Source organism: Drosophila teissieri, chromosome X, assembly GCF_016746235.2.
Source record: "Drosophila teissieri strain GT53w chromosome X, Prin_Dtei_1.1, whole genome shotgun sequence".
In the NCBI taxonomy this organism is placed as follows: domain Eukaryota; kingdom Metazoa; phylum Arthropoda; class Insecta; order Diptera; family Drosophilidae; genus Drosophila; species Drosophila teissieri.
In genome coordinates, this window is record NC_053034.1 from 17357371 (window position 1) to 17380851 (window position 23481).

A 23481-nucleotide genomic window follows, 5' to 3' on the forward strand; every position below is an offset into this window, starting at 1 on the left:
GGGTAGCCTTTTTTGCCACCTTAATCACACTCAACAAATTTGGGTATCGGGTGCCACTCACGCCGGTCACGGCGGGTACTTGCAAACACCCGCTCAAAATATTCGGGTGTCTGCAGGCACCCTGGTGTGCGCGCACCCGAATCAATGCGGCACTCTAGGTAGCGGGTACCGATCACACTCGCCACTCATAACGAAGGATAGGGAAGGCAAACATGCAGAAAAAGGCAAGTGCCCAAAAAGGGATGAGTGGCAAAAACACTCATTTTTGTCTCGGAAACACCCGGGTGTCTCGCCAAACACCCGGGTGTCTGGTAGACACTCCAGTGCCTGTGGTAGCATAATTCCTGAAAAACGAAATATATTATACCCAAAATCTCCAATTTTTGCATTCTTTTAAAGAAATTTTAACAACACGAAATAGACTTTTCTTTTTTATATATTATATTATATGTTTTGTTAAAATTTTTAATATCGGCTTCCCATATTTAACTTTATAAATGTATAATTTTAAAATAAGAATAAAAAAATTTTATAATAAATAAAATTGTATAATAAAAAAACAAGCGAAAAAACAATAGAAATAGAATAGTGTTAATAATGTATAAATATTATTTAATAATATATAAGATTGTTTTTTCTTAAGATATTAGAGACATCAAAACGCAAAAACATGAGCTCGACCTTTTTCTTGGGTGTTCCCTTTCACCCTTCATTTCTGAGACCGTCTCGCTTCCACCCATACACATTTTATGCATACAGAAAAGTACCTGCGGCCGATCGTTGCTTGCGCGTCACTCACCCTAAATTTTGTTGCTCATCAGACACCCGGGTGTTTTTGTGCAAGTAGCAAAAGACACCCGGGTGGCAAAACACCCGGGTGTTTCTCTTTGCTGAAAATAGAGTGTCTACAAACACCCGGGTGCTGAAATACCCGGTGTTTACCGGGTGCACTTAGGGTGCCGGTGGCTTGCTGCAGTTCTCTGGTGTGAATGCGAATGCTTATGTGAGTGTTTGTGTGCATGTCCTTGTGTGCGTGTAGCTGTCAGCGTCTATGTGTGAGTGCGAGTTGCAAAAAGCGCTGCATACTTTTCGTCGCTGGCCTTAATCAATTCCGAATGCCTGCCAATAACAATTGCATTGATATCGCAAATACAATGATTTCTCTCTAAAAATGCTCAATCGCCGGCTTGTAAGTCAGCCAGTTAATATCACATATACTTCTCAGGGATTCACTTGATTGCGAGCATTTAAAAGTGTTACGAAAAGACACGTTTTTAATCAAGAATTGTGAACCAGAGTACTGTAGCAAGCCACCGTGTTTTGCCATTATTATTAAATAATATTTATACTCAATTAACACTATTCTATTTCTATTGTTCTACCTGGCATTCAAAGAGATAATAATGAAATTATAAGTAAGATAGCTGAACATTAAAAGCAAATAATGAATAATACTAAATACTAAATAATACTAAGTACTAAATACTAAATAATTCTAAATACTAAATAATACTAAACACTTAATACTAAATAATACCAAAATATAAGTGCCCTTCTCTGCGCTTCTCAAAAGTCCTACGTAAGCAAACCACTTTTTCGATGTTTTTTTTTAAATACTAATTGTGAGTGAGTGGTGCAGTGATATGTGAGAGGATATCAATAATGTGATTTCGACCTACTGGAGGAAGTGGAAGTACCTGAGCTGCATAGCTATTTTCCAGGAGCTACAACCAGCTGTCAGCTCTGACGTGGAAAGAGCTTTAGGACAGGGGTAAGTGCCATTGTTTTTTTATCATTTGAAAAAGAAAAATAATTCATTTATAAAGTTAAATATGGGAAGCAAATATTACAAATTTTAACAAAAGAAATAATATAATATATAAAAAAGAAATGTCTAATTCGCGTTGTTTAAATTTTTGAAAATTAAGGCACAAAAGGTGTTTATCTACAGATTTCGGGCATTATCTATTTTGCACACCTGGGTGCTGGCAGACAAGCTGCTTCCACAAATAATAATTTATTATTTATTTATGATAAATTATTTATAAAATGTTCTCTATTTTCTAGCCACGTAAATATGTATTTAAAAATATTTCCGGTGGTCGAGTCATTGTTATTGTTATTGTTAGTTGGTGGCATTGCTTTTGCATTCAATTGCAATGTCAAGTGATTGGCTTTCAGTGCGGCGAGGAGAGGGGTGGGGATAATGGGGGCAGTGGGTGTTGGGTGGTGATTTGTGGGGTTAAGAACGACGGCAGCTGGCTGCCAATTTTCCGATTTCCCGCCTTTCACACAGCCGCCGATTGTTAACTGACTGTGATGGAAAGCTTTTAATAATGCAGCGCAACATTTGAATTGAATTAGCGGCAAAAGCGATTTTATGGATTAGCCGGCGAAAACTTGAAGTCGCTGCGAGTGCGTGGCGGTTGGAAAATGCTAACATCGCGGCTAAAATGAAAACTGTGTAACGCCTGGCTTAGCGGCATTAATATGTTATCGCGGCGCATTTAATGCCACAAAGGCCTCATTAAATATATATATCAAATATGTATATATATGTATGTATATAATGTCAAATATTTTATTTAGCTAATTTATGCGTGCTTGTTGGAGGGACTGATTCGCCATTCATGGATTCGCTTTCATTTGTATGCAAATGAGTTGGAAATCTAATTACCGCAAAACAAAGGACCAAATCCGTTGTCGCTGTCGCGAATCAAGTAAGAAAAAACGGTTTATGCCTTGTGTTATGTAATGTAAGGCGATTACATTATGTGCAAGGACCTCGCAAGGACCACACAAGCGCACACATCTCCAGGCAAGACGGCAATTTGTAATGCGCCAATAAGAATTTATATCAACGCCGGCTGCCAAGCAGAAACCAGAGCCCAGAACCCAGCCAGGCCACGACTCCCGACGAAATCCGACGACTCCTCGTTGTCGGAGGCTCCTCCGTGCTCCTTGCTCCCTGCTTCTTGCTCCTCGCTCCCTGCTCCTTGCTCCTCTCTGCCTGCCTCATCCGCTTTCGCCTTGCCACTGATAAGATGCGCCCGTCCCGTGGCACAGGACAAAAACACAAAAAACAGGCAACGCACGTAACGTTTCGCTGATTGCCAGCAGCAGCGCGGACTGCCGAGGGGGCAAGGGAACTAAGAGAAAAAAAGGACGAAACCATAACCCAGGACAATCGCAATAACAACAGTGACGGCAACAGCAAGAACAACAAGTAACAACAACAATTATGAGACTTGCACGTGGCTGGCAAGCGCTGTAATTCGCCGGATCCGCGGCACTCGTCGCCCCAAAGTCGCGCAGGCGTCGGCAGCGACGCAAGGACCTCGTGTCCTGCCACGAAGTTCGCCGAAGAGTTCGCAGTTTAGCAGAGTGTGCCGTATAAGAGTGGTGGCCTTAGTGGGAACAGATGTTATTCTAAAGGAACTATTAACAAAAAATTATAAGCTCTATATAAATAAATATAAATACATAAAATAAAAAACAGAAGAGTTGTTTTACAAAAATCTCAAAATTTAATTAGGAAAAAATTAAGTTCTTTAACCACAATTATATTTAAAAGTAGGTAAGAAAAACCTGCAAAAAAAGCACTATTACTTTGATATAATATTTATTATTACTTGAAATATTAGAGTTAAAACTTATATAAAATGATTTATTACTTGAAATTATATAGTTGAAACTGATATAATATGATTTATTATTTGAAATTATATACCATTAATCTAATACCAATTAAAAAAAACCGATCACATCCGTATTATTAACTGCATATATTTTTTAATCAGTTGAATGCATTGCTGTCTCATTTCCCACTTTTTATAGTTTGTTCCCATTTGTGGCGATTTCCCAACCGTCTTCAGCAGATTGCCTTGCATGGCAGTCCCAGTATTTCGAGTGGCAGCTCTTCGTGCGGCAGCCTTTCGTGCGGCGCTCGGCTTCGCTCGTTCACTTTCGTCCTGCCACGAACATCCTGTCGGCGCCGCTGCTGTTGGTAGTGTCCTGTGCCGTCGTTGCTGCTGTTGTTGTTGTTGCTGCTGCTGCTGTTGCTGCTGCGCGCCTGCCGAGCAGCACGTTGCATATCCTTTGGCGCTGATGCCACTGACAGCGCCGTTCAGTTTCAATTCGCATTCGGAGACAGACGGACGCGTCCTGTCGGCCCTTCGACTGCCCTTCTTTCGAAAAAGCGCGAAAATTGAAAATTAAATATTGAAAATTTCTAAAATCCAAAAACCAACGCACCGTTCAATGGAAGAGCAAAAAAAAGAAAACAACTGATTTTTTTTCGAGTGTGCAGTGTGAAAATAGAGAGCGGTCGAAAAAAAAAAATTGCAAAACGAGAAAACAGAAGACGGAAATGAAGCCAGCAAGTTGTGTGCATATCGGCGAAAGTAACGGAAATTAAAATTTGCATATATGCAAAAGGCGGCGGGCGGCGGTGGGCGGGTCATTCAGGAGCGATGAAGATGGAAATTAAGATGAAAGCGAACCCGCAACTGAGCGAAACAAGACCCCAGTGTCAGATCTAACTGCAGACTCGTGCGCAATCCAACCCACCAGCCTACAGCTTCAGAGGGGCATCCACCTAAAAGTAAAAAAGAAATCCCCAGAAAATATCCCCAGAACTCCCAGGAGCCACAGTCCAGTTGCAGTTCCAAGGTCCAGCCACAAGCAGCTACAGCTACAGCTACAGATACAGAGTCACATTCAGAGTCACATAGAAAGAAATGCCGTCGCCAGGACACCACACATCATTCTGCTGCTCCACGGCAGGATTTATCGCTTGCTCAGCAATCGTTCTGCTTTGCAGTTCCGGTAAGTGAAATATGCCCAACAAAAGGACTCGGGACTCAGGACTGAGGACTCACACAGTCCGGGTTGCCAGGATCCTGGCTGCAGGATTCGGTGGAAGGGAGACAGCACTTCACTTCACTCACTGCCTCGATTTCTTTGCTGTTGACCAACAAATTTGATTTTGCCAGCTTCTGGTTTTATTGTTGACGTTGCATCTTGCAATGGAAACGTCATCGAATGTAAAATGTTATGCGAGGCAAGTTTAAAAGGATTTTGGCAGTGCCGCACACAGATGCAGCTGCAGTCGCAGACACAGATACAGATAGAGATACAGATGCAGATACAGATAGATATAAAGATACATTTACAGATACAGATAGATATACAGATACATTTACAGATGCAGTTACTCCTGGCCGAACAGAAACGCACCGACACTTGCCACAAACAGAGAGCGGGGCATGGGGCATGGGGCATGGGGCAGTGGCAGTGAAAGGACGAAAGTCCTGGCACAAAGGACAGGCGGGAAAAACACTGCCAAGGTCTGGACACATGGACAAATGGACAAAGGGGTGTATACCAACACAACGACGCAACGAGACAAGGACGTGTGTGGCAGGATGTTCTCGGACAACTTCAGCTGGCTTAATGCATTTCGTTGCACACACAAAAAGCGGCAACAAGCATAAATATATTTGCGCAAAAATGCGCTGCAAGCAGCTTGGGGCAAGACCACTCACTGCTGCGCCACTCACATGTTGCAATGGGAAAACAAATTAACACTCAATTAGCTAAGCCGCAAGAACAAAAGCGAGGTTTTCCACTTTTCTACTGTAAATGTATCTTTTAAAAGTACATTCCACTCACAAGATACAAATTAATTTGGAAAATTAGCGTTTTGTTTTCCGTAGATCGTTTTAAGCTTTTCATTCATTCCTAAAGTGTTTTAGAATCTGAAAATATTGGACTAATAGATGAACTCAAATCCATCCGCAAATCAACAACTTTAATTTTAATTTTGCGCAATTTTCCCATTTGCAATTGAAAGGCCGGAAAAAGCAGAAGCCGAGTTCATCAAGCTGGTTTAATTCCATGCATTTGGCACACATTTTCTGCAGCATTTTCCGACCACCGAATTTTCATTGTCATTTTGCACTGCAGCTTTTTGCAGTTGATGGGCACAATATATATGTACATATATATATATTTATATATTTAAATGTTATATTCATAATGTTTTTACACATTGAACAGCGCATTAGTAATAAAAACCGCAGACAGATCGGTTTTTGGAACAGGCCTCTTAATTCTCTGCCGTTTTTCCTTTTGGATTTCTTTTTTTGGAATTTTTTTTTGAATTTTTTTTGGTTGTCAGGTGGTTGGCAGGGGTGCAGGACGAACAGGACACTCTGGCGTTTGTTATAAAAATTGCAGCATAAACAAGTGCAAATAAAAATAAACCCAAACAACAACAGTGGCAGTGCGGTCAGACAACAACAACAACACAGCAACAACCACAACAACAACAATAACAAGAGAAAGAGGAAGAGGAACAACAAAAGTGGCAGCAACTGAAATTGCATAAACTGCAAAGTGCAAAACTGAAAAACGAGCGAGGCGAATGAAAAGGGGTGTGAAAAGCGGGGCATTGGCGACAAAACATTGCCAGTCATAAATATGAAAATATTAAACCGAATTCACAAAAAAAACGAATCCCAAATACTCTTTGCAGTGCGAAAATATTGGCTGTGTCAAGTTAAATTGAGACACGAAACAAGGTTCTCTTCTCTAGTAAATGATTTAAATGTTAATGGAGAACTAGCTTACCTCTTCTACAATTTGTAAGCGAGAAGAACCAAAAGCATTAGGATAATTACTTAATATTTAGGGGAAACTTTGATTAAAAATAATTAACATTCCCTAAACTAAAAGTTACTGGCTTCGATGAACATGAGTGAAGCGCACTTTGAATTAATTCCATTTATTGCAACTTTAAGCGATGAGATGGCCGAAAAGAAATGCTTTCACCAAATCAGGTCAGTTTAAATGTAAAAGCCGACTAATCATATGAGTGTGGCCAAAACACCCTGATAATAATCGAAAGGCCTTTCCATGGAAGGCAGGCCATAAAAACTAAAGTCGGGAAGCCCAGGAAAAGCGAGAAAATCGAGAAAAGCGGGGAAAAGCGGGGAAAAAGAAAAAAACGGAAAACATTTTGTGGGGCGTAACAAAAGCGAACTATATGGCAGAAATGCATGCAGGACAATCAACTCTCTCACAAAACACACACACACAAACACACACCGTCGCACTCGCAGGACTCAATAGTATACGTATATGTGTGCGTGTGCGTGTGTGTGTGGTTTATGATACCATGTAGCCGGAGGGTTGTTTTGACAAATTGTGCAAATTATTGTGTTAAATTTGCCCTTGAGGTGAAAAATCACTTTGACATGACCAGCCAAGAGCCAGCGATTTGGCAGCCTTCTCGCATTTTCCCGTATTTTCCGCACTCCATCAGCCCCCTCAGCTTTCCATTCCACTTTTCCCGCTTTTCCAAGAAGTGCTTAGCTGATTGTGCTTTTGTCTGTCGCATTATGGACGCCAATACATATGTCAGCCGGCGGGCAATACGCCTCGTTTGACCAGCGATCCACTTTAAGTGGCTGCCCCAATCTGCTGCAAGTGCTGCTGCCTCGAGCCACAGCAGCGTTCAAGCAAATAGCACCCAAACTCATCTAGAAGATAAGTTGTACTTTGAATATTTGCCAGCTTACAAATTACACAACTTGCCATGAATATACATAGTGTGAATAACAACAAGAAATTTTGGATTGTGATTGTTCAACGTGTTAACTAACTATTTTATTTCTTTTTTTTTATTTCTTTGGCGAGTGCTAACATTTTGCTCGCCACTAAATGAAGAGACGTGAAGTACTTTTCGGTTTTCGGTGTTTTTTTGTAGGGCCAATGCCACTAATTGAGACAGCGCAGATATCCGTAGTTGAAGTTGCCGAGCTGGAAAAAGTTTTCAAAAAACGATTTCGCATGCAGCGTTGACGTGACTCGCATTAGCCACCGAAAACTGCACACGTGTGTGTCTGCCACACAGCCCCCTCCCCGCCCCCCCTTTGGCTGTGACCGCTCACCTTTGACCTCCAGCTCACTTCACTTCAGTTTGCCATGTTGCAGGGGGCAGAATGTACTGTTGCTTATTATCGAAATTGTATATGCCAAGCAGCGGCGGCCACAACTTCCTCTTGAGCCTTCTTCGGCGCTTTCTTTCCTTCTGCTGCCACTTCTACTGCCGCCAGGTGGTTTTTCCTGCTTTTTGGGGCAAGTTGGTGGTGCAGTTGGTAGTTGCTAGTTGGCAGTTGGTGGGCAAAAGTTTGTTGGCACCGGCAAATGTCTAGACGGTTTTTAGCCAAATTATGGTTTTCAAGCGCTGTATTTGCTCGCCCCCCAAAAACCTTTTCAGAACATGAGCTTTGGCTTATTTTGCTGCAATTACCTCGATGCACTCGGCAAAAAACATTGGTATTTAATAAACTGCATTAAGCTGCCTTAATAAACTGCATTCAGCTGAAATACGAATAATTGAAACTATCAGAAAGGCGACGCTTTAAAGCAACATAACTTCTATGAAAGAGTTTTAATATCTGTAAATACTTTTTAGGGCGGCTGTACGGCCATTGCGGTTGTGCGAGTATTTTATTTAATGACTTTTTGCGAAGCTCATCCGAAGATCCTTATCCGGATGGAATTGCTTTTCAATCAACGTTTTCGGCAGCATTTAAACGCGTTTGCACAGCATGCGAAAAAATAACAAATCAAACAGCACAAACAGCACAAACATCAACTTTTGCTGTTAACTCATCGCGTGAGTTGAACGTTTATTTCCCTCCACTTTGTTCATCAGTCCATCAGCATGCCCCTCGATATTTTCACCTCCTTCTCCTGCTTTTTCCTTTGGTTTTTCCTGACCCATTTTTTAATTTACCCCAGAAGATGAAATGGGAATTTTATTTTTGGCGCCAAGAGCCAACAAAAGTATTTCACTGCAAGAACGCCAAATGAAAATTCGCCAAACAAAAAACAACAAACGAAATGAAATGAAGTGAAGTGAAGTGAAGTGAAGTGAGGAATTCCTACAATGTTTCCTTCTGGGGAATGGAAAAACTTTGGCCAACTATTTAGAAAATCATGTAATGGTGTGGAAATTGTTGGTGTCCCCTAATTTGTGGTTAATTTGCCTCGCGATTAAATGGAAATTAAATGTAAACTATGCATTTAAACAAATTTCGAGGTACAACTGTTTGGAGAACATTTTCAAAAGCATGCAAAATGTATGTTAGTTCGCTCCACTCAGTTGATAATATATTTAAATCTGAAAATCTGGAAATCTGCAAATCTGCAGTTGAACTATTTTCCCCGTTTCGTAGCCATGCATTATGCAGCTAATCAGTATTAATGCGATTTCCATTGAAATGCCGTGTGAGCTTTCAGCAACAAATTAAATATTTAAGCGAAAAAAAACCAGAACCGAGGAAATCTGATTGAACATTTGCGAGTAAATGAAGAGTTTATGAAGTGAGGGAAACTGGGAAGCTGGGAAAATGGGAAACACCTCGAATGAATGTGGAAAATTCGAGGGCTTTGGAGTTCAAGTCGTCAATCTTTTGGGGTGAAGTGCCAAGGCGACAGTTTGATAAACTGATAGAGTGATAAACTGATAGACTGAAGCAGCGCTGCAGATACTAATCAGCGCTGCTCTGCTCGCCTAACAGGAAGCAATAAATTCCGCCAGGACATGCCAGGATATATGCACACACACGTATATATATTGTAAGATTGTGAGTTTGTAAGTTTGTAAGGTTGTGCGCATTCCGCGCCCTTGTCTAGAAATTTTAATTAAAAGCGATGACACAGCGCGTAATTCAATATCAAAATGTCGCCTATTAATTTTAAGGGCATTTCCCTTATTGATTCACTGTCAATATTATATATTGAACCCATAATTTATACATAAAAGGGCTATGTCTATCCCCAACACCCCCATTCGCCTTAAGCAGCCTTTGTGTTTCCCGGGTTTAATTCATTTAGACATTGAAATGTGTGTTGTGTGTTGGATGTTAGATGTTGGTTGGTCCCTTTTTGATGGCAGCCACGCACGATACGCTGTGCGTGACTCCAGGGAAGCGAGGAGCATTTCGAGGACATTTTCCCGCTCTTTGATAGCCAGACATTCCATCTTTACGCCATTTTCACGCACAGCCAAACGGGCGAGCAAACAAATAACAAGGCCTAAATGGCCCAAAACACACGACCCCACTTCATTCTGATTTTGATTCCGATTTAGATTCTAATTCTGATTCTGATTTGACGCCCAACTAACAAACAAGTTGAATGGAAATCCCAGTTAATTTAGTCATCTAAACGCGCTTGTTATTGATAAGCAAGTCCGTTGAAAGGAGGAAAACACGGCAATTAATACGTTCATTCCCTGCGATAAATTCATAAAATGTGGTCTCTAATAAAGTAAATAATAAAGTAATAAATAAAGTAATAGATAAAGTAATAAATAAAGTAATCAATTAGGCTTCCAGCACAGGGAAATGACGAATAGCATTCAGTTTGAAGCGTAGAATGAGTGGCAAATTATGCGCAAATATTCATGATAGTTGCAGACATTTTTACGGACTCCTTGGACAGCAGAAGATTTATTGACAGATTTATTGAAAGTTTAACAATGCCAACAGGTTTCTATAAACATATATATATATTTTAAATAGTTGCTGCACATAAACTAAAGGCCAAATTGAGTAAGTGAACCGAGCGAAGGACTCATTAAATAAAACTGTCATCCCAAGCAAATGGAACTCATTGAATTTGGAACCGACCACCAGCCAGACATCTGATCCAAATCCAAAATCCATGAACTATTTATAAGCCCAACTCTGGCCATAAACATGCGATACGTATGGACGTGTTTCGACTTCTGGCCGCCGGAATTGATAAACAGCCTCAGATACTCAGAGTAAAGCAGCTGGAACTGGCGCAAATGCCTGGTGCTCCCAAATAGATAGTTATAAATATAGCCAGTTGGAAATGGAGGTACATATATATATGCACATACATATATGTATATATGTATGTATATATATATATATTCGATTGAGACAATAACCCGAAAGCCAGATTCCATTTGAATGGCCAACAGGAACCCATAAACCATTGGCACACACTCATTGGCACACACACACTGATTGGCACACACACACACACAATTGTGGCGACAGACTGACTGTCTTTGGCAACCCCTCTCCCCGCTCACAAGTCCTACACCCTTTTGCCACACAAAAAATGGAACTCAAGTCTATTTACTAGAACCCCGCAATTCTTTGCATATATTTCACTTTTATTAGCAGATTTTGAGACGCAGATACATTTATTTACCAAACTTCAAATTCGCTTAAATTTTACATCTCTTCCAAGTGGCATGGAAATTATTGCAGTGTAGCCGAACTTCTAGGGGCAATGAAATAAAATGCTAATAGCCATAAATTAAGTTGCTGTTGTGGCATAAAAAACGAGTTTACCAAATGACTAAATTGTATTTAAGAGAACTGTTTTAATTGCGTGCCATGCAATTAGTTGACGAGTCGCAGGATGCGTGTCCTGGAAGTGAATCGAGATCCCTTTGCGCCAGGATCTGCTTAATGTTATTAGCAAACATTTATCGCTCGCCATTTTCGGGGCCAATTCAATAGCATACTTCACAGCGCTAAGCAGACAATAACAACCGGACAAATAAGGGGCAAAAGAGAGAAAAAAAAGATAGAATCGCCGGCAAGCGACAAGCAAAGAAACAAACAAACAAACAAAATGAAGTGACGTCGCCGAGTCGCGACTCGCAAAAAACGGACGTTCATTGTTATGCCAAGAAAAGCAACACGACGCCGACCCGAAAAGGAATTCAGCAGGAGCAAACAGAGACAAAGGAGGCATCCTGGGGATGCCCCAGGATCAGCTGGCAAATTGCGGATACGCTGTGCTGGTTGTGCAGCACTTGCCACATTGGGGGTACCTCAAAGATAAGGGAGATCTGTTAGAAAGTTGCATAGCAACTCCTCAGTTTTGTTAGGTCATTCAGAGAACAAACTAACTGCAAATATATCAATTATATATATATAAATTAATATAAATAAATTGAATATATATAAATTATTACAACTACAGACTTGCTTGATCTTAAAGCAGCGTAGATCATTCAGAGAACAAACTAACTTCAAATATATAATTATAAATTATTAAAACTACAGACTGGTTTGATCTTCAAAACAGCGTATTTAATGCCATATTTAGTGTTATCAATATAAATTGACAGTTGTAATGGGAAGAACCAGTTGAGCAATGGAGCAATTGAGGTGGAATTATGATGACCCTGTGCACTTCCTTCGCTCCAAAGTCGGAGTAACCCCATCTGCTCCTCCGCTGGCTCCAGGGTATTCGCACTGATGGCAGCGAACAGGAAGCGGGCAACGTTTCCAGTTCCACTTCCACTTCCCCTTCCAGTTCCAGCGACTCCCTTTTGAACTTCCGCTTTGGCTTGCAGCAATTTCTTTGGGCTTTATTGCCGCCCCGCCCCCATTCTCCTCCCCCTTTCGACCCTGCCAAACAGCTCGGTTACGACGCATATAGCATAAATTTTGAATACGCTCCAAAACTGCGACTCCAAGGGGGGCATGATGGCGGGGGTGGGGGGATTTGGGTGGGTCTTGGCACAAAAAAAATCGAAAAGAAAATAGCGAAAATTGTCTGTCGCTTGATAAAGCGGAAGCAGAACTTGCCCATAAACGAAATGTGGCAACTGAGTGTAAACTTTATTGGCGCCAGACTGCCTGGCGACATCGCTGTTGTCATGCTCATCCCTTGCTCCCGCATCCAGTAAGCCAGTCAGCCAGTCAACCAGCCACCCAGCCACCCAGCCACCAGCATCCCCAGCATCTCAGCATCCCCAGCTTCCCAGCATCCCCAGCTTCCCTGCATCCGCAGCTTCCCAGTATGCCCAGCATCCCGGCAAGAAGACGACTGCTTTTTTGTGTGTGGCCCAGTTGGACGTTGACTCATGCGACACGCAGGCTAGGATAAGCAGCACCAGCAGTAGAGCCAGGAGCAGGAGCAGCACCAGGAGCAGGAGCAGAAGCAGGGGAAGGACCAGGAGCAGCAGCAGGACAATCCGATGGCGTCTCGATGGCTGGCAACTAAAGTCATCGCTGGCCCCCCATGAAAGCGGCGGCCGCCTGTTTGTTTTGTCTGACTTCGCCGGTGACTTTCAGTCTGCGGGTGAAATAACGGGCCAAATGACGGCTGGCGAAGTCGAGGAAGTGCTACATTAGTTGATTCCATGCGCTGTTTACATTGGCAGCGAATTATGCGCATTGGAGAACCGAGATTTTGCTGCCAGCGGGTGGTGTCCTGGTATCCTGCACTGCTGCATATGCAAAGGGATTCGGGGATCTGGCATCCTGGGTATCCTGGCCTGTATCCTGGTGACTGCTCCTTGGAGGCGAATTCGAGGCGCATTTGCAGCGTGTCTAGACTTTAAGCCCCTTGGCACCTCGGTGCTTACCTTTCAGCTTTAAGCCTCTCGATTTGATTGCTTCCATCTCTCTCTCTCACTTGCCTCCTTTCATTTCAGAGGTCCTGTCCAGCTGGGAGGAGTGGTGGACGTACGATGGCATATCCGGTAAGTGGCTCAAAAGCAGTCTTAAGCTCACACAACTCACAAATATGAATGCAACTATTTAAAAATGGTCAGCATTTTGCAAAACTATATATGCAAACAGGCCACACCTTTTCTTCTTGCCGCCCTTCAATCAATTTCCATTGTGAACGTTTGAATCTTCATATGAATAAATTGGTGAAAACATTCGAGTGCTGCGGCTGATTTAATTACATTTCAAATGGTTTGGCAACAAAAACGCAGACAACGAGCAATGTGGGTGTGGCATGTTGTTGCTCTTGTAATTGTTGCATGTCACTGTCTGCACCCTGCCCCTCCCACCCCCATTGCACTTTTAGCAACAAAAAGTAAAGAAAAAAATAAAAGAATTGGGAAACAAGCAACATGCAACTGCAACAGTGGCAATAGCAACAGCAACAGCAACAAATGAATGCAAAACACAAAATGAACAGCCGCCACAAAAGCGACAATTGCGGGTGGCAAAGGGGGGCGGCGAAAGGGGGCGGCTAAAGGGGGCGGTGTGGGCGTGGCAGTGGGAGTGGGTCAAAACACAATGGCCGGGTCAGCTGCATCACCACGGCGCAGTTTTTAAACTTTGGCATTTATTGCCGCCGCGTGTCATCAATGCACCCACACAAACACAGGGGCAAACAACCACACACACACACACAGCTCACACACATATCATTCACACACACACAGCTCACACACATATCACTCACACACACACTCATAGCAGTTAGCCATCGAGAGCAAATTGCAGAAAACGGAATGCGCATTCGGAAAATGCTGAAAAACGATTTGGGATTCACCAGCAAGGCTGAAAATGATTGAGACACATTTGCAGATAATTAAATATGCAGAAAATGAAATCAATTGTTTATTATGCAAATATAATAATGCAAATATTTTACAGCAATAATTTGTGATACTCAATAAATAAAAGAAAGTATAAACTGTAGTCTTCTACAGCTACCCAATCGAACACCTATTGCTGGAAATTCTTCGAATTTCTTCATGGAAAGAAGAATATTAAATTTTGAATAAGGCATAGCAACCTAATTCCACTTGCGCCTCTTTTTTATTTTGACCAGCAACCACAGCTCCAACCCCTTTGACCACACACACACACCACTCAGATGGCCAATACACACACACACACACTCTCACAAACACACACACTCTCTCAATCACACTCTCACACATACTCACACTTGTTTGGTGCAGCATTGTTTTGAAAACTTTCGACAGTTTTTAGCCCATCACATCGCAACCAAAAACCCAGACCCAAAACCCAAACTCAAACCATAAACATGTGAGGGTGCCTCTGACCCCCCAGACGGTGCATTTAATTGCCATTTAAAAGGGGGGTCGATGGGGTCGGTTGGGCGGCTTATGAAATTTCATTTGGCATTTGAAATTGTCATCGATGTTGCTGCTGCAGTTGCTCTATCTCTATCTCTATCTGTTGCTGTTGCTGTTGCTGTTTTTGTTGCTGTTGCTGTTTTTGTTGCTGTTGCTGTTTTTGTTGCTGTTTGCATTGGAGGCGAAGAGGCAAAGACACGTTTTCCATTTGCTCGATTGACAGCACACCAACATATATCTACATATGTATGTATGTATATATATATATGGCTATATATGGCAGAGGAACAGAAACAGCAGCGATGTACCTGCATATATAGCCATGTTGCAGCGTTGAAAAACGCTTTTTAGCCACCTATCACCTAAAGTGAGTTACCACTTTAAAACGTTCCTATTTTTGATAGTTACACCCCGAGAGTTAACTTAATCACTTATGTGTAGTAATTAGTTCTTTCACTCATAGTTTTAAATCCCATTCACAACTGTGTTACTTTGGGGCAATGTACTCAATGGACTCTTGCGTTTGCATCCTTTTCTTTTTGTGGCAGGACCAAGCTTCTGGGGCCTCATCAATCCGCAGTGGAATATGTGCAACAAGGGGCGCCGCCAGTCGCCCATCGATGTGGTGCCCGACAAACTGCTCTTCGATCCATATCTGCGACCGCTGCACATCGACAAGCACAAGGTGCGTAGAGGTCACCAGGTGACCCACACCCCTTCTTTCCCTCCCCCCGCCAATATTTGCAATACCCCTAACTTGAGCGGAATGTTCGCGATATCCGGGATGTCCTGGATGTCCTGGCTACCGTGGATATCCCATTTGCATTCGGCAGGTTTCCGGCACACTGCACAACACGGGCCAGTCGCTGGTCTTCCGCGTGGACAAGGACACCAAGCAGCACGTGAACATATCCGGCGGCCCGCTGGCCTATCGCTACCAGTTCGAGGAGATCTACATACACTACGGCACCGAGAATGTCCGCGGCTCCGAGCACTTCATCCAGGGCTACAGCTTTCCCGGCGAGGTATAATAACAACTTTTACACACACATTACTATTTGTTTTTGAATCTAATCAATCAATTGGTGCAGATCCAGATCTATGGGTTCAACAAGGAGCTGTACCACAACATGTCCGAGGCGCAGCACAAGTCGCAGGGCATCGTCGGCCTCTCGCTGATGGTGCAAATTGGCGAGACGCCCAATCCCGAGCTGCGCATCATCACGAGCACCTTCAACAAGGTGTTGTACAGAGGTGGGTGCGAATTTCCAGGCATTTCCCCCCATTTCCCCCCTTTTCCAATCCCCAAGCCAGTGACCAGCCTTCATTTCCGTCTACGCAAAATGCTACCGGAAACGTTGCAATACCGTAATGCCGTTGCCAGTTGCAAGTTGCCCGTTGCAAGTGGCAAGTTGGCTTTTCTTTGGCCGCCCCGCTTTTATGATGTCATTGCAACAACAGCAGCATTGCCTCGCTGGGCCATAATTATGTCCAGACGAACAGTAAAAAATCGAAGGGTCAGAGAGGGTCAGAAGGGGGCTGAGATGGGGGCTGAGATGGGGGCGTGGCAAATTGAGACTGGCCGGCACAAAGTGACGAAAATGAAACCTCGAATTACACTAAACCGACACTTAATAATTCCCCCTCCCCTCCCTCCCCTCTCCTGCCCACAAGCCCGTTGCACGTCTCGTTGGCATTTTCGTGGCCAGTTTAATAGCCTTTTTACAGGTCGTACAACTTTACGGGTTCCCAGCCAGCACCAACCAGCCTTAATTTGCAAAACGTAAAATGCCGCAAGAAGAAAGCAGCCGAGAAGTCGAGAACCAAGAAATATGCCGGCAACAGCAACAGCAAGAACAACCATAATAACTGCAGGATAAGGCGGCTATATAAAGTTGAAAGTGCTTAAAACGCAGATACTCTTTCCCAAATACTGGGCACAGCGTGGGAAGTTGAAAAAAACTAGCAAAACTATGATATTCTTGCACAATGTAGAACCATTTCAATGCCATAGTGATAGTGAAAACCATGCGAACCACTTAAATAGCAGAAAACAGTGTAAGATTAGAAAATCTTAGAATATCTTAGTAACTAGAAAATATTAGGCAAAGTGCTGGGAAGTTGATAAACTAATAAACTATGATATTCTTGCACAATGTAAAACCATTTCAATACCATATTGATACTTATAACCATGCGAACCATTTCAATAGCATTAGAAAGTGTAATATAGTAATTAGAAAATATTAGGCAAAGTGCTGGGAAGTTGAAAAAAACTATCAAAACTATGATATTCTTGCACATTGTAGAACCATTTCAATAGCAAAACATGGTGATAATTCGTTTGGATAATGCTCAAGATAGACGCATTTAGGTGTATGCTTGCAATCCAGCCAACGTATCCGTGAGATACTTTCGCCAATCAGCTGATTTGGTGTGAGAGTAGCCCCGCAGAAAGTAAAACTATACTACCTCTGCCCAAAAGTGGAACTCCCACGCGAAGAAGAAAGCTTTCCCCTCACGGATGCCATTTGACTTGGGCTGCAAGCCGCGAGTTGCTTCATTTCCGGCTGGCAAAATGATTTGTATGAGTAAAGCCGAGCGCTGACGTTGAAGTGCTCCGCTTGGCCACTGGGAACTTTGAACTGGGAACTAGCAAGTGGGAACTGGGAACTGGAAAGTAAGAGCTGGGAACTGGCCTGAATTATTCATTCCACCAGTGCCATATGCGATATGCGCATAAACAGAGAGGGAGCCCCCAACCAAGCACCTTGAACTTAGCACTGCAACTTTGTTGTCCTTTGCAGGATTCTCCACGCCCATCCGGCACATATCCGTGAGGTCGCTGCTGCCGAACACGGACCACTACATCACCTACGAGGGCTCGACGACGCATCCGGGCTGCTGGGAGAGCACCGTGTGGATCATAGTTAATAAGCCCATCTATATCACCAAACAGGAGGTGAGTTCGCTGTGTGATTGTGGTCCCTCCATTTGCGGACCGCAAATAATTAAATGCATTTCGTGTGTGTTTTTCAATTGCAATTAGAGCGGCTTGTACTTGCTGGTTTGCTGGTTTATTTATGTTCGATTCGATACGATGCGATACTATTTTTTTGCCATTTTTTATTTACATTTTTTTGTATTTTTTGTTGCACTGTAATACTCAGTCCAGTTGCACTGGTCGCTGATTGCAAGTACAATGAAATCGCATAAATGCAATTATAAAATTGCTCATCAATTTGGGCATTTGGTCGGATCGCGGTGGAAGTGCGGTCAATATTCCGCTCTGTGCATAATTAAAAAACAATATTTGGTTAGTTTAATCAATTTGCATAAATGCATATGAAACATGTGTAATGGCCATGCCGCCGGGGTCAAACAGCAACAACAACAGCAAAAAAATACTCAAAGTAAATGAGTCAACAATGAAATAGGACTGGCAAAAAGCCCAAAATGCAATAAGTGCCATGTAAACAATGTAAAGTCGGCGAATGACAAGTGAGATTTTCATAGACTATCTCAGTTGTGGGGAAATATTACAAAAAAAGATTAGAAATATTAGAAATATCTATTTACTTAAATAAGACAAAGTTACATAGGCGAATTATGCATCAATGGGGCACTTGACACATTGCACAGCGGTGCTTGCCACACAATTTAGCGGCAATTAGTGGTGCATTCGGTCAGCTAAGCGAACCACTTAAAAGCCGCATATTAAGCCATTATCAATACGTGTTTGTATATATATAAATATAAGAGTATATATGATTGTGTGGCATTATTGCAGCTGTACCAACTCCGACGACTGATGCAAGGCTCCGAGAGTACCCCGAAAGCTCCACTAGGAAATAATGCGCGACCAGTGCAAAGTTTACACCATAGAACCGTAAGGACGAACATAGATTTTAAGCGAAACAAGGTGAGTGGCATCGGCTTAATTATAATTAACCCATTAGCCACACGGTTGGGCTCTTATTTGTGGTCACATCATTATACATTGCACACTTTTTTCCATTTTTCATTTGCTCATTCATTTTTAATGCCCCAATGGGGCAGTTGGGGCAGTTGTGTGGGCACAACCTTTATCGCTGATTGCTTTTTTATGCCATTAACATGGCCGTATTATTTGTGTTAATTTATTTTTAATGCCTAGTGCGGCATTTATTCTAAGTGTGAAACATTGTAAAGACTTCAAATTGGGCAAAACTAACTATTTATATTTTTACACACTCGTATGAAGTTTGGAGTTCGGCAACCGTGTGTTACTATACACCTTAACCATACTATATATCCTTGTATCTTCATTTCTCTCCCCGATTCTCCGCCATGCCAACGAAATTGGGAACAGAATCAATATGCGTGCCCCTCGATGTACAAGGACATGTACTACAGGGCGAATCGATGGTCGCCCGACACGGGACTTTTGATACGTTGACAACTCGGATGGGAGTGGGAATTATTGCTATTATTATTGCAATTATTATTATTATTATGTGTGGTAAATAATGTTACAGCAATTACAACTATAATGACAACAACAACAGCAACAGCAACAACAACTGGTTACAAAAACACCAACAACTGAGGCTGGCAACGAAGCATTTTGCATTTTGCATTTTTTATGTCGCATTCAATTTTTATATTCACGTTTACAACACGAACTCAGGATTCGTTTGGCCTGCAATTGCAATATTCCTACAACAGCAGCAGCAGCAAATTGTATTATTTATTTCATTATTATTAATAATACGACAACTGGACAAATTTAGGCAACAAAAGCAGGCACAAAAATGCTTGTAGAGCGAGCATAACAATAGAGTAAATGCCATGCCAAACGCAAATGCTAAATTTAACAACAATTTAAACAAAAAGCTAGCACACACACACACAGACACCAGCGCAAAATAGCAAAAATAGCAAAAAATAGCAAAAATAGTAGCTGCAAATTTGAGTAAGAATTTTATTGCATATTCTGGTGGCGCAGCAGGAGCAGTTAATCCAATGGAATTTAATACAAATCGCTTTTTGTCTTCAATTTATATGTATTTATGCAAAGCGCAAAAAGCACGAGTCCATCATCGTTTTTGTTTTTTAATGCCAGCCCTAAAAGTTTTTAAATCGCTGTGTGTGTGTATGTGTGTGTGTGTTAATTTAATAAACAAGGACTCTGGATGTTCAATCACCTAATTTTGAATAGATGTTCTAGTCGCACGGAAAAGCTGGTCGATTTAAAAGCTTTGATTTAATCTGCGCTCATTTAAATATTTCCGATTCAATGCATTCTACATACACATACATAAATATATTTTCATAATCATTTGTGATTTGCCTGCTTTGTTAAATGCCGATACCAAAAACAATTTAGCAAAAAAAACAAACAATGTAAAGAGCAACAGAAAGACAACAAAAAAATGCGACAACAAAGTGAAATAGGAGAATTTCCGTAAACTGGATGGGTGGACAATAACTAAGAAACAAAACTAACGAAATATTAATGAAGAGTTCGAGACGAAACATAAACAAATGGCAACAGAAATTAACAGAAAGTAAATATTCATATAAGTATACACAGAACTAAAGGTATCTATATAAAGTCATATATATACACACATATATATATATACCACTATGCCAGGGGATCCACAGAATTCGTTTGGGATTGCCAATTTCAGGATATTTCTTTCAAATGCTTTCAAAATCCTTTCAAAGCTATGGCAAATCCCGCTGCGAATCCTGGGAGGCCCCTGTTTATATATACACCACTATACGAGAGAAAGTGCAGTAACTACAGTGAAACCAATACGAACTACTAAGCAATGCAGCCAGGAAGTTGAACAAAAATCTATGCATAACTCCCACACCCTTACGTACTCACCCACACACACACAACCAATAGCAACCAATACCAATCTATAAGCGTCTATATACTTGGCTTAAAAACCTATGATCCCATCCTCAGTTGGCGGCCATCTATATATATCTATGAATCTATGAATCTATGAATCTAGTCACCAGTCAAGGAGTATACAATAAACAATAGCATTAGAACTAACTAAAGTAAATGAATTGATTAACTAGCCGTGTTGCTAACCGAAAAGCCCAAGAAGAAATCAAATTCGAATTAATCTATATATATATATATATATAATATAATATAATATACAATAAAGTAAATGAGTTTTTTTTTGAAGAAAACAGACAAACAGTGTTGTAAAGTGCTGTAAAGACAAGTATTATGGCTAATGTAGGACCTAAGTTACTGAATAGCATTTAGCAGTTAGCCGTTAGCAGTTAGCACCAACTGAGTTTGTATAATATACACGAATATATAGTATACCTAAACATATATATACACACACACACATATATATATATTTATCAGATCCGTTCAATTCCCACATTCGCAGCTGTCGAGCGACACTTTGTGCAATTATTTCTTTGGGCCAACAAGCGAGCAACTAACTTTGTTAACTAAGGAACATACTAAATGGCCCCCCGATTATGTGTAGAGCATTGACTATTTGTATAAAAGCTATTGGGATCTCTGATCTCTGAATTCTGAATTCCTCCTCTGAATTCGGCAACACTTTGCTACGACTGTAAGTTACTATTGTGTTGCCATATGAAAAGTATAAGCAAGAAAAGCAAGAAAAGCGGGAAAAGCAAGAAACAAGCAAAAACTATATATATAAATATATACAAATTCTATATATATATATGTAACTATAAATGCAAGAATTACTAAGCATAGAACGGGTGAACGAAGAAGGTATTGTTTCCCGAGAAAACTGAAAATTGAAGAATGCAAAACTAATAAATGAAAAGCGAAAGTATTATATGAAAACCAAAACTACAGCCTGTTCTTCATTTCATTTGGATGGGCAATCTCTTTCCAATATCCGCCAGCCGAGATATAAATGGAATTTTAAATTTCAAATCATCATCGACTTTCATCGAGTTGGGGCGATGAAAGTGAGCGAAGGCTTTCATCTTCTCATAAGCCAAACATCCTGGCCACCGATGCATTTTCGAGAATTTCCTCGGAAGAATTTCCAAAGGTATTGCGTTATCATCGAAGTTGGTTGACCAGAGCTGCACTGAGAGATAAATGTGCCCACAAAGGATCGACATTATTATTCCACATTTTCGAAATATAATTCAAAAATGCCGCTACATGTGTAATTCCAAGTGGAATGTCCTTGGGCAGCAGGACAATAATAATTATAGAAGCGACTGCGTAACGCAGTCAAGTGCTTAGAAATGGGCGGGCAACAAAAACACACACACTTTATTTCCGCTTGCCGCCACAATGACGACACGCACACATCTATGCACTCACACACACTCACTCAAAACACACGCATATACAGACACACACACACACACACACTTACACTCAGTGCGATGGACACAGTGGGAATGGCCTGTTTAAATATGCAATTTCAATTTCCGAAAAACACAAAACGCGTGCAGCACGCAGAGGATTCACAGCTCAGCATTTCACTGGATGGAAATGGAAGTGGAATAAAGGGGGGAAAAGGGGAAAAGGGGGGAAAGCGGAAAAGCGGAAAACCGGTGGCGATTGGGATTGGGATGTAAAATTTGATGTTGGATGTTACCAGGCAATCGGAAATGGCGGATTTGAGCGGCGGTTGGGCGATGGCCGCATGTTTAATTGGACGCAATTGAAACTAAACTAGCGTAAAATAGAAATAAAAACACATCCAGAATTGCTGCTTGCGGCCATATGGCACAATGGCCCATACAATTTCATTCGTTTCGTTTAGTTCAGTTTCGTTTCGTATAAAAATTAATTACAAATTAATTTACCATAAATTGCAGCAGCGCGCGCGACTCGCTGAATTGTTTGGTCACTCGAGTGGCCCGAATTACGAGTGCGATTTTGTGGGGCCCCCCAAAGTCGGTAGTCGGTAGCGGATGCCCCCTGTACTCATACATATAACGACTGTTCATTAGCGCGCCTCCGAGTGCGAGCACAGTAGTCACTCGATTTAAGGGGGAATTAATTCAAACTGCCGTTTATTTCAGGCTGCAAATTGCTAGACAGTTGGGGGATTTCAAAAAATAAGCAGAAAATACTTCTTTTATTAGAGTGAAAATCATATAAACCTATTTGTGATAATAATGTGTTTTTTGGTCTAGTTTTCAACTGTAAGTTAGTCAAAATGAGTCGCAAAGCCAAATGACGACTGTTTTATGAAGCTGCAGAGCCAAGCTAACAATCTGTAACATTTTTGGGATAATTCAGAAATTTTTTTCGATTTTTGACCACTCTTCAATTGGGAATTTTGTTACGATTTCAGCGAGCCATGAAATTTCACATTTGGATGAAACTATCGTTTCGGCCATTTTCCTATGTTTCTGGCTGAAAATCAGGAGACCCAGGATCAGTTGCTTCCCAGCATATAGCAACCTAAACTTAGGCAAACTTTGAATCTGAATTATTCGGCATTAACCCAACGGAAGTGTGTGATATTTCCCTGATAGCCACTTTTTTTGATTTTTACCATTGTTTGTGCGGATGCAGCAGCCTTGGGGCA

General features: G+C 41.5%; 1 protein-coding gene across 1 annotated transcript; it reads left to right on the top strand.

The window, feature by feature from the left end:
• Positions 1-4487: 4487 nt before the first annotated feature.
• LOC122624268 (carbonic anhydrase-related protein 10) lies at positions 4488-21681 on the top strand. Its single transcript, XM_043803759.1, has 8 exons — positions 4488-4827; positions 13508-13555; positions 15466-15602; positions 15751-15942; positions 16009-16171; positions 17725-17879; positions 18708-18839; positions 19269-21681. Exons 1-8 carry the CDS (start codon positions 4740-4742, stop codon positions 19353-19355), a joined length of 1002 nt encoding a protein of 333 aa, XP_043659694.1. The 5' UTR covers positions 4488-4739; the 3' UTR covers positions 19356-21681.
• The last annotated feature ends 1800 nt before the right edge of the window (positions 21682-23481 follow it).

What these genes read in the sequence shown, in the direction of transcription:
- LOC122624268 (XM_043803759.1), top strand. Translation starts at nt 4,740, where the DNA reads ATGCCGTCGCCAGGACACCACACATCATTCTGCTGCTCCACGGCAGGA. An exon ending in GCTACAGCTTTCCCGGCGAG is followed by an intron (nt 15,943 to 16,008) that starts GTATAATAACAA and finishes CAATTGGTGCAG; the next exon opens with ATCCAGATCTATGGGTTCAA. An exon ending in TCTATATCACCAAACAGGAG is followed by an intron (nt 17,880 to 18,707) that starts GTGAGTTCGCTG and finishes GCATTATTGCAG; the next exon opens with CTGTACCAACTCCGACGACT.